The following is a 15,552-nucleotide window of genomic DNA, read 5'->3' as shown; positions in this document are numbered from 1 at the left end:
TTTGATGTTATTAAAAATACAGTTTATTTTAACAACAGCTGAACCCCTCATCTGACCTATTGCAGTATTTTCGAATAATCAGAACAAGCATTATTTATTGCTAAATGTAGCTGCATTCATATTAATTGTTCATTTAAGTGAATGATTAAAATAATAATAATAATATTGTGACACACAGATATTATTAAAGAAGTGAACCCACAGCGCAGAGGCTTCTGAACATTCAGCATCAAGTGTTTGTGTTGCCAGTGGTAACATTGCTGCCACACTGTACGACAGCCCCTGCTTGTGAATACTACAGATTGTTTTGTCCCCTATTCATCAGCATACCATTTGTTAAATCAATAAGCATGCAACCCTGACAAAATGGCGTCTGTTAAATAAAACTACAGTGGTTCAATATACCAGGCTATTAGAACAGGACTAACTATGTGTTTTACAATTGTTTACAGACAGAAATGCAAGATTATGTATCATTCAATTGATTAGACCCCAGTATGTACCCAAAAGGATGAAAAAAGGTTGAAACGGGCAGCCGGGGCTGTGCATTGATGCCAATTTGCTACTTAAATTGGCCCAGCCTTATAATTCCATACTGTAATAAAGTTGGAATTTGGCAGTATTTTGCTCGAGCAGAAATGTCCAGCTTTATGTGGATAAGTGGTCACAGAACTGCTGTATTGCCAGTGAGTATCTCACACAGATTATATCACAGCTCCTCACTGGCGTGTAGTCTTCCAATAAAAAAAAAAAAAAAAAAATCAATTTTACTGCTCAAAAAGATGATTTATGACAAAACAAATATTTAAGCTGTTGCTAAGGAGCTACTGATTCTGTGAGGTGACTGTATATCAGAATGACTTGTTTAAGCAGAATTGTTTCATCATGTGGCTATTAATGGCAGCTTGAATTAAAAAAAAAAAAAAAAAAGTGTAAGGTGGTGTTAATTTAATCATCACAACTAGGGTTATACATCCACTTATAATGTTGCTTAAAAGCTGCAGATTATAAATATTAAATGTTTCTTTGTAAAATGTGTAATGCTGTTAGGGGTTAGCTGTTAGGAGTCTCTTGCTTGTATACTTTCCAAATGGCAGTATTTTCCAGGTTTTTCTTGACAGACTTGCTGGTTTGTTTTAAGATGCCCTGGTAACTGCCCTGGTAACAAATTCCCTTTGCTTTGCATAAACAAGTGTAGCAGAGCAGGGAGGGGGTTAAAATCCTCCCTGCCAAAAACACGTATAAATGTATTTAATTGCAGCATTTAAAAAGCAGATGGCCAGTCTGTTCTGGACTGTTGTGTTTTAAAAGGGGCAAAACTAATGCGAGTGAGTGCCACTTCATTATGCAAGTGTAAATATATATATATATATATATATATATATATATATATATATATATATATATATATATATATATATATACATATGTTTTCCCTGTATATAAATATTATTTCTCACCACAAATGATGAGGTTTTAGGCATAGGATTACGCACAATAGCCAATTTCTTATCTACGAGAAAATATTAAATGAATATTGTATTTGAAAACTGTATCAAAATGTATTAGGCAGGTTGACTATACATGTGATTACTTGCATGCTACCCTGTCTACAGAAAGGGATAGAAGATGCAGCAGGTAAAGTTGCTAGGATATTTAATTCACTTACTTTTCTTTTTCTGAAATTCCTCAAGTTCCAGCAATGTGTTTTCTGTCAGGAGCTGTCTCTGAATAGCATTGCTTCTTTTCTGTGATATCTGAGGTAGAGGCATTTTTACAGCATTGCAACCAGAAGGAGGGTACTTTCATACATTTTAAGTTGAATTGGAAATCTCCTCTCACTGAAATATTTAAAACCAACAGAATGATGTTAGTATATCCAAAGTATTTCAGAACTGTTCTCAAGCTCGATAATCTAGAATGACACACAGATAAGAAAATACTTACTGAGGACTATCTCTTTGAATGACTACAACTCATTAATTTACAGACAGCATTGGATACTCAATCCACGCTTCATTTTCAGTCTTGTGAGGTGGTTGGGCATCCTTGGTCACCAAACGTATCTCAAAATGTCAGGTTCCTTTCCTTGCTGAAATAACAGTATGCTTTTGGTGCAACCGTATCTCTCTGTTTTGATGGCTGCACTGATACCCAGAAAATCTAATTCTTGATTTATGGCTTGAGTCACCACTGTTTGAATGAAGAAGACTCACTGTAAACCAAGCACCAGTATAGTAAATACAGACAGGTGGAATTAAAGCCACGCTTTGTATCGTAGAGAATTCCTAGGAGCTCTTTCTCTGCTGTAAAACGCTTTCAACCACTTCAACAAAAGCCAAGGGCTACAGGTTAGTGAAAGAATTGCACTTTCCACCCATAAAACATTCAAGTAAGGTTAGATAGGTACTTGTTTCATAATTCGTCTTTACGCACATGCAGCAGGTCACATTTTATTTGTATTTATGGATATAACTCAAAAATTGAATAGTAAGATATAAGTGCTGTATTTTGTTTATTAATTAAAATCTAAGAGCAACACATGTAACACGGTACTACATATCCAATAAGGTTGTTCACCTAGGCTGTGTACGACATCTGTTTGCACTGCATTTAGGGTATTGTAGTTTTTTAATTTGAAACGGCCAGCAGATGAAATACGACCTTCTGCCACGTTTAGACTCTAACCCCCAGCATGCACTCCGCTTCCTGGTTACCTTTTCCCAAACTGTCAGCGAGTCAGTGGAAACCACAGTAAAAGGTGCAGCCCGAAAGTAAGTACAGTATAAATGAAATCAGACTGAAAGAACGAACTGAATTGTGAAAATGTGCAGCACAGTTTTTATGCATGATTAATATAATACGGGGTAAGTGGACATCGTTGTACCTATTTCTGCATATAATTGTCAAGCAGCTTTGTTTACAATTATAAACGAAAAATAAATATTGAGATATTAAAACCTTGCTGGCAAAAATAGTTTCAAATGACAGTTGTTAGTTACTGTGCCACTAGATGTACCAATAGACAAGGTGATGCCTGCTTTTCTTATAGGAACTAACCTGATAAATGTGATCAAAATTAAACACTGGCGTTTATCGTTCGTTTGTTGATCGTTTTTACTTCGGTTGTGTGACACTGACTGAATTCGGAGATAATGATTCGTTTTTAATTCAACGTGTATGGTTTCCCGTATCGTATATACTGTACAGGCTACAAGTTACTCTGAAGGTGTTTGTTTATATCGCAGCCAAGTTCAGAAAGGCTGTCTTAGTTTTGGGGCAGTTGGTTGTAACCTTTCAACTCTGCTGGCCCCACCAGCTACAGTACAGTACAATAGAGAAGCATGGGGAGTCAATAAAGTTGAAAGGTCAGAATCTAACAATTATGGAACTCGGAAGCAAATACAAAAGCCAGGCAACTTTGATTCACCTAGCAGCAACATAAGCCAGGTGGATACAACTACACTTTGATGAAGTTTTGCCTTTCCAAAACAAAAAGCAAGCACATTGCATTGCAAGTCAAGCAGGCCCAACTATCACACGTGGTATAGAGAGGTTTGGAGTGGCTGATTTCAAATAAAGGTCGCCATGGCCTTTTCTCTGCACAGAACTCTATGAATGATTGCTGATGACTGTATATGATGGAGGATTTCAGGAAGACGTACCTTCGCCTGTGTAAAGAGAGCGGCTTGGAGCCGCAGGAATCCATCCTCAATCAGTTGCACAACGTGCGGGCAGCAGGGGACAGTGCTCGGCTTGACCTCTCCACGCAGACCCTCTCTGTCGACACCTGTGCTGTCCTCGGCAGAGTGCTGTACAATGATGTCTTGTTCACCGAAGTGGTGCTCAGCGACTGCATGCTCACCGAAGAAGGTATGCAATTCCAGAACACTAACATTTGAAACCAATTTACCATTTTCCGGTTGGCAGAGTGTCCATTTAAGCACAAGACAGGACTGTCTCAATGGTATTTCTAGGGATGGATTGCATGGCAGTTTGATCCATTCCTGGTCTTGGTTAATGAGACACACCTGAGCTTTTTACCTCTGAACTGTGGCTAATCAAGCTAATATTAAAATGCGGAGTGGGTGAAACTGCTATGGAATAGGAGTCTCTATCCCTGGTATTCCCAGTCAAAGCAGACATGTCCTGCATGAGGTGTCCTGGTGGTTTAAATCTTTTAGCAATTTTTAAAAATCATATTCAAACAGGCAGTATAACATAAAACCCTTATAAAAAAACAAAGATGCCTCTTGATAGCTGTTACTACCTTCTGATGTCTCTTGCAGGTGTCAAGCTGCTGTTGCACGGGCTTTGTTCCAACACTACTGTTAAAGTGTTAGATTTAAAGGTAAGACACACAATCTTGGCATATTAATGCCAAGGTGCTAGTCTCTGCAATGATAACTAATAGGCAGATTGCAATGGGGGAACATGCAGTTCATTAAATGTTTAGATTCACATATTTACATGGTGTTTAAATTAATTTTTATTTAATTATTTTTTACGTAAGCTCTATACAACTTTAAGCATGTTACCAGTAATTTTTATGCCAACACCTTACTGTCCTCTCATTAGCTATCATAAAGGTATTACGATAATGTCATGCTGTACTTGGAGGTAAAACTTAACAGGTTTCATTAATTGTATTCAGAGACATTCAACTGATTATAAAAATAAATATATATAGTAAAAACGATATGTAAGAAAGTCTTTCATTCTTCTAAAGGGTAACAATATGAGAGCTGTCGGTTCAGAAGCATTGGGTAAATTACTGCGACAGAACAAGTCAATTCGAAGGTAAGAAAGATCTTTAAGGCTTGCTGCTTAAGAGATAAATAACACATTATCAGTGTTTAAAAATGAGTGCTTTTTGACATTTCCATTATTAAAAAAATACATATAGGATGACTTTGCAAATATTTTCTTATCCGATCTGATTATTGTCTAATTCCAGGCTAACACTGGAGTGGAATGCCCTAGGAATGTGGGGAGAGGCATTCTCTATATTCTGCGAAGGTCTGGGATCCAACGAGGCTCTCAAACAGCTGGACCTCCGCAACAACCAGATTAACCACCAGGGGGCAGGAGAGTTAGCTATGGCACTAAAGAGGAACACCACACTGCAAGAGCTTGGTGAGTTTCATGTCTATTACCAATAAATATAATCTGAGAAAAAATCTGGCTAACATTCTGGCTAGTCTTGCACTGTCAGCATGGGTCCCTTGGAAGGAACAGCTGCCTTATATATTCAATTTCATGGTACACAATGAGGAGCTGTGCTGGTACGTTCAGTACAGACTCTCTTTTTTTTTTTTTGATAGATCTTCGCTGGAATAATATTGGGCTGCTTGGAGGGCGCTCATTGCTGGAGTGCCTGCAGCAGAATAGGACGCTGCTACAGCTGGAGATGGCAGGCAACAACGTTCCCAGTGACACACTGAAAGCAGTTGGTAAGCGAAAGAGGGTGTTGTTGCACAGCTAACATGCATTATAAGAAGTTTGAATGCAATCTCTCTGGCACCATAGAATTCTGCAGCTTTTCCAAAGGTTGACTGGATTTGAAGTGTTCACTCATGTGAAATGAAAGTAGAAGCCAGACAAAATGACAAATCACTTTTTTGGGGGAGGGGGGCGGGGTCAGATACAAAATGTCTCAGGAGTTCTGTACAGCTTTATGTATGACCCCCTATTCATTGACCTTGTAATATATTTTTCATAATCAGCTTTTTTTTTTTAAATGGTCACCAGTCTAGATGCATATTTGCTGTACCATCTTGAGACTGTCATTAGCTTGCCCCTATTTCATGCAATTCTTATGAATATATATATTTAATTGTTTGAACTTATATCTGCTCACTTGCTGTGGTTTCAGAGCAGTCTATAGATCACAACTGCGACCGGAAGTCCACTCTGAAGGAGAGCCGCAGCAAGACCCAGGTGCTCAGCAAGGAGATTCAGAGCCTGAGAGAGGAGAAGGGCAAACAGGTAGCTGTCTGTCTGAATATTGTTTGTATTCTTGTAGCTGTCAGAGCTTTTGATGCAAAATGTCTTAATCGTTACACGAACCTGTTCACGCACGTAGTGTCACTTAACTGGAACTGCTGCATATTTATTGGATTGAGGTTGGAAATGATAGTGCTTTTTAATTAGTAAGAGGTTTTCACAAACTATGTTCATCAAGTTAATTTGGGTTATTTTCTTCTCATCTGGCATACATTTACTTGTTATTGACCATGTTGTTCCTGTCTTTGGCAGTTCTTGAATATGATGGAGACCATCGATAAGCAAAGAGAGGATTTGGGCAGAAGCAGCAGGTTAGTAGAAAATGGGGGAAATGCAGTTGGTCATGCTTAATCCATTGGCAGTGTATTGGCAGCATACTGCTGGTTAATATTAATAAATCGACAACTAAAAACACAATGCCGGTCAATACGTTTACATCCATCAGTGCACGTACTAGACAAGAATAGGATGCTGCTGTAGCTGGAGCTCCCTATTAAAACTGAAAAAATAAACCCCTTGGAAGTTCCTCTCGGGCTGTAAAGTCAACATGCTGCTGCTCTGACTAGGTGCCAGAAATACTATACATTAAACTTCCTTTCGACACTTGCCTGATCCAGTGCACTGAGGTCTTCAATTTGTACTTTAGAGAAAGCTGAGTTGAGTTCCTGTTGTCTATTTTTAAACCATGGCTTTGTGTACACTGATAGGGCCTTATCCGTTTAGACTTGTGTGGAATGAGCTATTTTATTTGTACATCCAGCTTGCTAGAATCAAAACTCTGTCCATTTGCATATATAAATACATATGGAGATATTTTCTTTTTCCTAGAATGTCTGCGGTACGAGTGGGCCAGTTGCAGGAGGCGCTGAATGAAAGAAAGTCTGCAGTGAATTCTCTAAAAGCGAAGTATGTTGCACAAAAGCCATTTCACACACTACTGTATCACACTGATGGCTTGTAGCGCCTAAAAAGGAAACAGATGTGATTTAACACTTCATTAAAAGCTGCAGTATATCACAGTCACTAAAACATAATTGCTTGGTTTTAGCCATAACTTGTTGGCAATCGTAGCAACCATTGTATCAAATGTCAATCTGAACACACGCAGTAATACCTGGTATTCAGTCCATGTTACATTTCACAGTCCTTAAGCAGTGAACAGAAAAATGACTTCTTAAGAGCTTTCTTTTCTCAAAACAAAAATAAAATATGTAAACCGTGTGATTATAAAAGCACCCAAATCTTTAAAAAAAAAAAAAAAAATGTAGATTAAAATATAACTAGATAAAAGAAGTAGATTAATAGAAGCAGAATTGTCAGTCGTAATGCACAGTATTTTAGCTGACTAAAGAATAACTCATAAACATGTTCAGTTTGTATTCCTTCTTTTAATGACATCTTTACAGCATATACATAAAGAGAAAGGATTTTTTGAGCCTTTAGTGTTTGCAATCCTGCTTTAAATGCTCAGCCTCCAATCTCTTAGCATGTTTGAAATATTAATGAATAGCTTGTCATTAGTTTAGTTTTGTCCCCTAAATACATGTTTTATTAAAAAAAAAAGGCATTGAAAAAGACTTCTATTCATTTTTTTTGTCTCCACAGTTTTTTTTTTATGAATGTATATTATGAATCCACTTCCAAAGTCTAATTCTTAGCAGTGATACATGAGGTGACAAGCAACAAAACCAGTAATCACAATAGATCAGAGTCTTCCAATAAACCAACATTTTTGTTTTAAGTCTTAGAAAGTTTATTAAAGAGCCAAGTTAAGCTCATTAGATGGCACTAAATAAGAGAATAATTTAGAAGCAGCAGGAGCAAGCAAAGAGTTTATGCACTTTCCTTGTCTTTTCACCTGTTCTCTATGCACTGCTACAGTAAAACGAACTGACCAAGGCTAGACAGTCCCCAACTGGCCATACTAGCACAGCTGTCGCATTCTATCGGTGTGAAGTTAGATTGCTTCAAAAAATAGAAGCAGCCTGTGGTCAAGGTTCAGGCCCCTCTTGATGGAAAGTGAGATATAAATAGTGCACACAATGGACAGCATTGTAAGGAGTAATCCGGGAGGTGACATCTGAATCATATTGCCTTACAGCCTAGTGCAGGAGCCTCCCTAGAAACTCACCCTTCCCATGTTGGTGGTCCTGTTGATGTCTCACAACAGGGAGCAAAACAGCTGAGGAGTAATGGACTGGTAATCATCAGCTGCTGTGGGGAAGCAGACATGGGCTGATGAATCTTTTCATCCATCATTTGTGTTTTATCCTTTATAAATCTGTCCATTACTCCAAACACTATGTAAAGTCGATTGAAAACTGCAAAGACTGCTCTAGCAAGAAACTTCTAATAATTGAACCACTCCTTTGTTTTTTGCTTGTTGTATACTGTTACCATTGTTCATTTCCTTTCTTTTGCGTGTATGCACCAATATAATTGGAAATTATGTTTTTAAAGTAAGGGCTAATACAAACTGTGTAGCAATTTTACCAATGCCTTCTGGATACATGATTGAGCAGCCCCATAAGACAGGGATATAATACAGGTCAGCCACTCATGTAATGTGAACTACACAGCTGCACTTCCACAGTGTGTTGAACTTTGTTATGGAGAAAAAAAACAACAACTTTAAAAAGGTGTTTGTAAAGGTGGCCAAAAGAAGCCTGTTTCCTTCATATCCCTTGTTGTTGTTGTACTGTAGGTTGCAGATGACTGAGGCTGCCCTGGCACTATCAGAGCAGAAGTCACATGACCTGGGGGAGCTGCTGAGCAGAGTGAAGCTGGAGAAGTCAGAGCTGAAAGAGAGACAGTCCAGGGAGATGAATAAGGAGCAGGAGGTATGTGGATAGAAAGGAACAGCAGCTGGAAAAGCACATGGGATTAGTCCAGCTGACAAACTGAAAATCCTATATTTTGAGAACTGAAGTAAACATCTGCCAGCAGCTGCTAAAATGCTGCACTGTACCTTGCAATATACTTGCAATTAGTTATTGCATCAACATAAAGCTATGGTAGAGCGTTATGGTTTAGTTCCCTTTACAAAAAACACCATAACTTCCTTCCAAAATGTCTATTCTGATCTACACAGGTCAACACAGCAGGTGTAGCCATGAAATCTAAGATGTGAACTGTCTGGCATTGCCAGGGTTGCATTTGTTCAGCTTCCGTTTCTCGCATTCTACAGCATATTAAAAACAAAGGCAATGTTTTAGTTGTGTTTATCAGTGGCCATTGAAACTCGCGGTTTGTATAACGCAGAGGGTTCTGTTATATGTGGGAGATTTTTATTTTATTTCCAAATTCATTAAAAAAAAACAAAACAACTGCATACATTTGTTTTCCAGGAGGCTGTCATAAGAGAAGGTAAACTTATCAGGGAGCTACACATTTCAACTGAGAAGACACTGCACCTGAAAAGCAAGGTACAGTTTCAATAGAAATCTACTGCTGACTGGGTTTTCTGTCTGTTGCTGCATCTTATGATGGACTTATTTCTGTAGTTTTGTTTAAAGATATTTCAATCTCTTAACTAATTTTGTATTATCTCAATTATCCACTTGAAGCACATGTTGGGTTCCCTGTATACACAATCGAGTGTTTGTTGTTATGGACAAATAACCTACAGTGTAGACTAGTAAACAGTAGCATGCATTCCCCCCCCCGTACTGTATGCCACTGCTTGCGGCTTTATAGTTCCAGAAATGTCTGTATGTAAGTCTTATACAGAAACTCTTCCTTCTGGATTCTTCCAGGTAGATGAGCTGGAGCGGAGATGTAAAGCTCAGCAGGATCACATCTTCGACCTGAAACAAGAATTCACAAACTCCACGGCAGAGCTCAAACTCCGGCTAGCCCAGGCAGAAGGTATAGACGCTACATTCCACTTGCAGCAGGCTCTACAAATTGACATAACAATCTTGTTCCGATATCAAATTGGGGCTGCCAGTCTGAGTTGGAAAGAAGTTCAGATATGTAGAAATACGCATTTTGGACGTGGTCCTCGCTGTTTATTTCTGGTTACCTTGTGATTTTCAAACAGTACTGGTCTAAGTCCAGGTGTCAGATGGAAGTTTTAATGTTTTATGGTACCATCGTGAAGCCATGTGGTTTGGAAAGCTCTGTTTATCCTGTACACAATGTTGGCAAGATGACACAATTGAAACTGGAAGACCTGCTACAGCTGAATGTATAAATTGGTTTTGGGGAGGTGGTATATGGAGCTAGAAGAGGAAGTGATGAGAACTGCATACCAAGTGTCTGTGGATTTGTTACTTGCAGGAAGGTCAGCTGTGGCACAAACCCAAATACGAAACCTATGTCTGGAAGAGACTTTTGTGCAAATGCCCACAGACTTCTGACAAAACTCTCTATGTTTAGATGAATGTGAAAAAAAAAACTACACTTCCCCAATGGTTAAAAACAGTCTGCATCTGAACAAACTGCAGTATTAAAAAAACAAAGCTGCCGTTATACCTTCCTTTGTATTCATCGTGAGATATGACTATTCAGATTTTAACAGCAGCCCCTGTTTAAATTAGTAATGCAGCGTTATCAATGGGACACCCACAGTTTACATGCAGTTTTAGTGTACTTGACTCCAATAACTAACACAACTCTCTCTGTTATTCTCACAGAGCGTTTGGAAGCTGAGAAGAAAAGATCCAAACAGACACTAGATGATGCTGAAAATCTAAGGCAAAAAGAGGTGGGGAAACTTTCAATTTGCAATTACATTGTTAGGATAACTGAGAGTGCTTCATTATTAACACCAAGTTCAGAATTCAATTTAAAAAATACTTTGCTCTAACCTTCACACTTCATTGATTTCTTTTGGAATAAAATAAATGCTGGACTCATTAGGCTGACCTACATAGCCCACTTCCCTTTGTGGGCAAATAACAGCATCATAAATGTATTATGATATTGTCAGCCAGCCTAGCTTCAACCCAAGTTCAATATTTTATTGAAGCAAACATACAAATATAGCAATAGAAAATGCTGAAAAGTAGTTGTAAAATATAAATGGAAATATTAAAATATTTACAATAACCGTACATCCTGGTACCCATTTGCGCAGGTGGATCATCTAAACCGTCACAGAGAGGAGAGTGAGAGATCTCTGCAGGACCGGGTTCAGAAGCTAGAAGGGATCCGGATTCAACTTGAAGAAGTAGATGCATGCTGCTAGAGCTTCTTATACCACTCTAGTACTAGTGTGGCACAGTACTTGCTACCTATAGTGAAATTATCAAGTATATATCAGGCTTGTGGAACTGAAATAAAACAGCAACAAGTGTGTAGATAGAACCGTATTGCAGTGTTCTGAGAAGGTCCCCCTTGTTTGCCAACAGGAGCTGAGCCGAGTCAAAGCACTGTCTGTAACAGAGCGGGCCCAGTCAGAAGAGGAGCTGATTAAAGTCAGGAATCAAGTGCGACTGGAGGAGGTAGAGATTCATGTGTCTGCACATAAAGATTTATATCACTTCTGTTTCTGGCCACTATTGGTGCATCTGGGGAGATAAACTTGACACTTTCTAGACTACATTTTCAATATAAGCTGAACCACTTACAGGATATTTCTTATTTTCATCTGGTTTGCAATGTTACCCACTAAGACAAGAACATCTGTTTTGCATGCACTTCAATTTTATATACGATGGGCCAATAAAAAAGGAGAGTGGGCCTTTTTTAAATGTGTCTTATAAATCTATTATAAAATACATGAATATACTGTGTATTTAGGCTGTTGATTTCTGCTGATTCTTGTTGCTCGAACGTTTGCAGTGATAAACTGTAACTAACGTACTTTATTTTGTAATCGTTAATTTAAATGCCAATTTAAGGTTTTCAAAAATGAATATAAATGAGTATGTGGAACTGATGGATCAAGATGTTTGGGATTCACAAGTTATGAGACTATAAAAACAGACGATGTCGGAGCCTTGACGTATTGACTGTGTTGTGTAAGGGACTAAGGGGGAAAATGACTAGTAAATCATGTTAGACTCCTTTTCCAAAGCAGACTGCTCCAGTTTTGCATTCACACTCTGTCAGTGATGAGCGGGGACATATCTGAGAGTGCTGGCTGAATCCGATTGGATTTCAAGGGATTCTGCTCAGCAACAGGAAACACTCTGTCACAAATAATTTCACAGACCTTTCTGTAGATATGATATTTATTGGTCAGGCAGAAGCTACCGTTAACTCTTCAGGAACACAAAGCCTGAGCTCGCCATTGCTTCACCCCCCGATGCAGGATGGAAATAAATACACGATGCTTTGCTTTTCTGTCTGCCGATCAGTATTTCATCTGTCATGGTCTGTAATTCTTGTCGGACTGCCAAGACATTGGCTTGGTTTCGGCTGATTGAGTTCCGTAGTCTCTAGTTGTTCTTCACGAGTGATCTAGAACAAGCACTAGAATCTATTAAAAGGCAGAATAATGAATTTAAAATCAGAACAATTAAGAGCAGACACTAAGAGGAGGTCTTTAAATGGGTAACATAAGTGACTGATATACTGACTTAGATATAGACAACTGTATGCATAGGGAAGTTAATTTCAGTAACATGGCTGGGAATATTACTGCATCATTATAGGCTAATGTGTCTTTCCCAGTCCTTTGACCAACTAACTCATAGTGCCCTGTTTTGAGCATATTTTCCAACGGCAATAAATCAGTTGCTATAGTAAAAAAAAAAAAAGTACAACTTAGCTGCAGGATAGAGCAGTGCAGTTGTTATTCTGAAACATTTCTTGCTAATTTTATACTGTTCAAATTATTTTATTCATCTTTGAAAATAGATTGTACTTACCTTTTAGTTTGTTCAGTTAATGAATCTGCATAAATACTGCTACAGATTTGCTCTGTCAGCATGTAATATCGAAATACAAAAAATGTTTGCATGGATATGTGATTATTTCACGTCCATCCTATTTTCTCCTGGCACTTATGTCTTATTCCTATCACTGAAGGAACTTACTCTAGGAAGGTCCCTTGCATACCTTGAATTGGACCATAGATGATGTCAACAATAAGATTGTAATTATGTATTCAACGGATCTTTCAATTGTGCAGCAACAGCGAGTGAGCCACTTGGAGGAGAAGCTGAGACTCCTGACCCAGTCCCGGGATGAGTCCCAGATTCACTGCACCCAGCAGAAACAGACTGTCAGTGAGCTGCAGGCCAAGAACAACCACCTGGCCCTGGAGATGGAGGGGCTGAAGCGCAGGATCGAGGAGCTGCAGCAGGTAGGGTGTGTCTGTCAATTAAAACTAATGGCAACCCATTGACTGATTATTTATTATAATGATCTATAGAAGAAAGTGGGGTCACGCAGAATGTTTATGGGATAAGAAAGCAAAGACACTTTCCAAGATGTAATCGTGGAAACAAATCACAGAACTCCAGGCCACTTAGAATGATTGGAAACAAGCTAATGCATGAGCCTTGCGATGCTGCTGTGGCTTTTATTTGTTCCCAGGAGCTGGGTGGGAAGGAGCAGGAGAAGGTGGCTGAGGTGAACAAGGTGCGGGTGGAGCTGCAAGAGCAGATTGGTCACCTGCAGGCAGAGAGGGCCACGCAGGGGGGCCTGAAGGAGAAGATTGCAGCGCTGGAGAGAGAGTTGAAAGGTAACCAGATGAATTGAATGCTGCATGTTTACATTGCTCAGATGCAGAGGAACTTCCTAACTGTGCCATAGGGTAAGTCTAGTGCCATAGTGCCAAGTCTAGTCTAGTGATCTGCAATGTAAAAGAATACAGATTTGCAAAACAGTCAGCCAATATGATACACTATAGGTATCCTTCACACACGTACAGAATTACTGGTGACTGTCCTTGATCTATAGTTGGAGTTGATGTAGCAGCAGATGAGAAAGGGTTTGGGCTGAGTACTGTGGGCTCTGTAGGTAGCACACTGTAGTCATGCCTCCCATATCAACTGGACTTTGTGTGTGTGTGACGATAGATGTTGCATTTTAATAGACCGTTTAAGTGAGTTTGCATTTGCAAAGGATGTTTCCCCGTGATTTGTCTTGCAGTGCAAACAAGCAACCACCGGGAGGCACTGCTGGATAAGGAAAGCGAGATTTCCTCCCTGCTGGAGAAACTGCGACTGAAAGACGGCGAGATCATGCGAATGCGAGAGGATGAAGCCCAGCGAGCCAGCTTTCTTCAGAAAGCAATCCTTACCTACGTACAAGGCTCTCCTCTGGGCAGCTGTAGCCCAAAGAAATGAGTTTGAGCATTGCAACAAACAGCTACCTGGACTGATTCTAATACCTGTCATAGGTTTTTTTTTTCAATCTTTATAGACTTACAATGTTAGAGGCCTAGTTACTTTAACTTTCTCTGTGATCTTATCTGTTTACATGGCTGATTAAGCCATGGTCTATTAGCTGTTTCTAACAGTCTGGTGTTCCCTCAGCTGTTGCCTGAACTATTTTCTTAATGAAGACCCAGAAGCAGGTGGGCATGACAAGGTATGATGGAACCCCCTCCCTGTTGCACAAAAACAGTGATAAAAGGGGCCTTTACTTTTAGAAATACCAGGTGTTATGCTGCATATAGCAATACAGCCACAGTGTCTTAATACATACATTATTATAAAGCAATATAAAGCTGAAACAACAGCACTGTATCATCTTTTAAGCCATTTCTTCGATTTTATATGTGCTGATTTGTGAACTTAGTAAATCAGTTACAGTTTACAATGCAACTTTACATGATTATTAATGACAATAAAAAATGTATTACATTTCAATGTTCTACAGGGTTTTAAAAAACGTGTGTGTGTGTGTGTATATATATATATATATATATATATATATAATTTGTGTGTGTGTTTCTCAATGTATGAATGAGATTTTCACAAATGATGTATGTATTCAGGATTTTGTCATTTAATGTTAATTTGTTTTTTAAAAAAATATTTTTTTTATCTAACTGAAGCTATCCATTTTAGCTTATGTATACAATGTAATTAGTGTTATGATTTTGGTATATTTTTAAAGAGCATTGTAGAATTATTTTTTATGTAAAAAATGTACAGTTTATTTTGTGTTATTTTTTAATAAACACAAGTGTGCCTTGGTTGTCTTTATGCCATGTGGTTTTGGAACACTATTTCTTATATGTCCACTGTACTTTCCTGTATTTTCTCTCTTCCTTTCTTCCTGTACCTATTTTATTTGTTAGATATGGGGAGTAGCATTTTAAACACAGTGCCTAGATCAAATAGCAGTACAATGTTAAATTCTAAATTCTAGTTTGTATCCGTTTATTACCATTTTTTATATAGCTTAGGCTTCTGTGTTCGCCACTTACCACGATGCAGTTCCAGTAACCCTGGTTACAAATCTACATGCAACTAGAGGAGGATATGGGGCGTATTTTGTAAAGCATATATTCTGTATAGGGGTACGGTTTGGGATAGCAAACTTTACTGCAGGGCAACGTTAAGACAACCTGGGGGGAAAAAGCTCCCAGATGTTTGTACAGATTTAAGTTGTCTGGTCGCCACACTGTGCTGTCTCTTTAAA

At 38.6% G+C, this 15,552-nt stretch overlaps 1 protein-coding gene across 2 annotated transcripts; it reads left to right on the top strand.

The window, feature by feature from the left end:
* Positions 1 to 2,717: 2,717 nt before the first annotated feature.
* Positions 2,718 to 14,807, top strand: lrrc45 (leucine rich repeat containing 45). Of its 2 annotated transcripts, none has more exons than XM_041219789.1 (18): positions 2,718 to 2,774; positions 3,609 to 3,873; positions 4,290 to 4,351; positions 4,730 to 4,800; positions 4,958 to 5,136; positions 5,325 to 5,453; positions 5,876 to 5,988; positions 6,259 to 6,317; positions 6,835 to 6,912; positions 8,711 to 8,846; positions 9,354 to 9,431; positions 9,762 to 9,873; positions 10,644 to 10,714; positions 11,087 to 11,179; positions 11,361 to 11,453; positions 13,088 to 13,261; positions 13,495 to 13,642; positions 14,053 to 14,807. In XM_041219789.1, exons 2-18 carry the CDS (start codon positions 3,639 to 3,641, stop codon positions 14,247 to 14,249), a joined length of 2,028 nt encoding a protein of 675 aa, XP_041075723.1. In that variant the 5' UTR covers positions 2,718 to 2,774; positions 3,609 to 3,638; the 3' UTR covers positions 14,250 to 14,807. The 2 variants fall into 2 exon arrangements, with proteins under 2 accessions (XP_041075723.1, XP_041075724.1); XM_041219790.1 differs by lacking the exon at positions 2,718 to 2,774 and adding an exon at positions 2,784 to 2,867.
* The last annotated feature ends 745 nt before the right edge of the window (positions 14,808 to 15,552 follow it).

This window comes from Polyodon spathula, chromosome 20 (assembly GCF_017654505.1).
Source record: "Polyodon spathula isolate WHYD16114869_AA chromosome 20, ASM1765450v1, whole genome shotgun sequence".
NCBI lineage: Eukaryota > Metazoa > Chordata > Actinopteri > Acipenseriformes > Polyodontidae > Polyodon > Polyodon spathula.
The sequence above is the reverse complement of the archived record's forward strand: the minus strand, read 5'-3'. Positions and strand labels throughout refer to the sequence as shown.

Excerpts from the sequence above, each read along its gene's own strand:
- lrrc45 (XM_041219789.1), top strand. The coding sequence starts at position 3,639 with ATGATGGAGGATTTCAGGAAGACGTACCTTCGCCTGTGTAAAGAGAGC. Across the intron at positions 6,318-6,834 it reads GATTTGGGCAGAAGCAGCAG|AATGTCTGCGGTACGAGTGG; the intron begins GTTAGTAGAAAA and ends TCTTTTTCCTAG. Across the intron at positions 9,432-9,761 it reads CACTGCACCTGAAAAGCAAG|GTAGATGAGCTGGAGCGGAG; the intron begins GTACAGTTTCAA and ends GGATTCTTCCAG.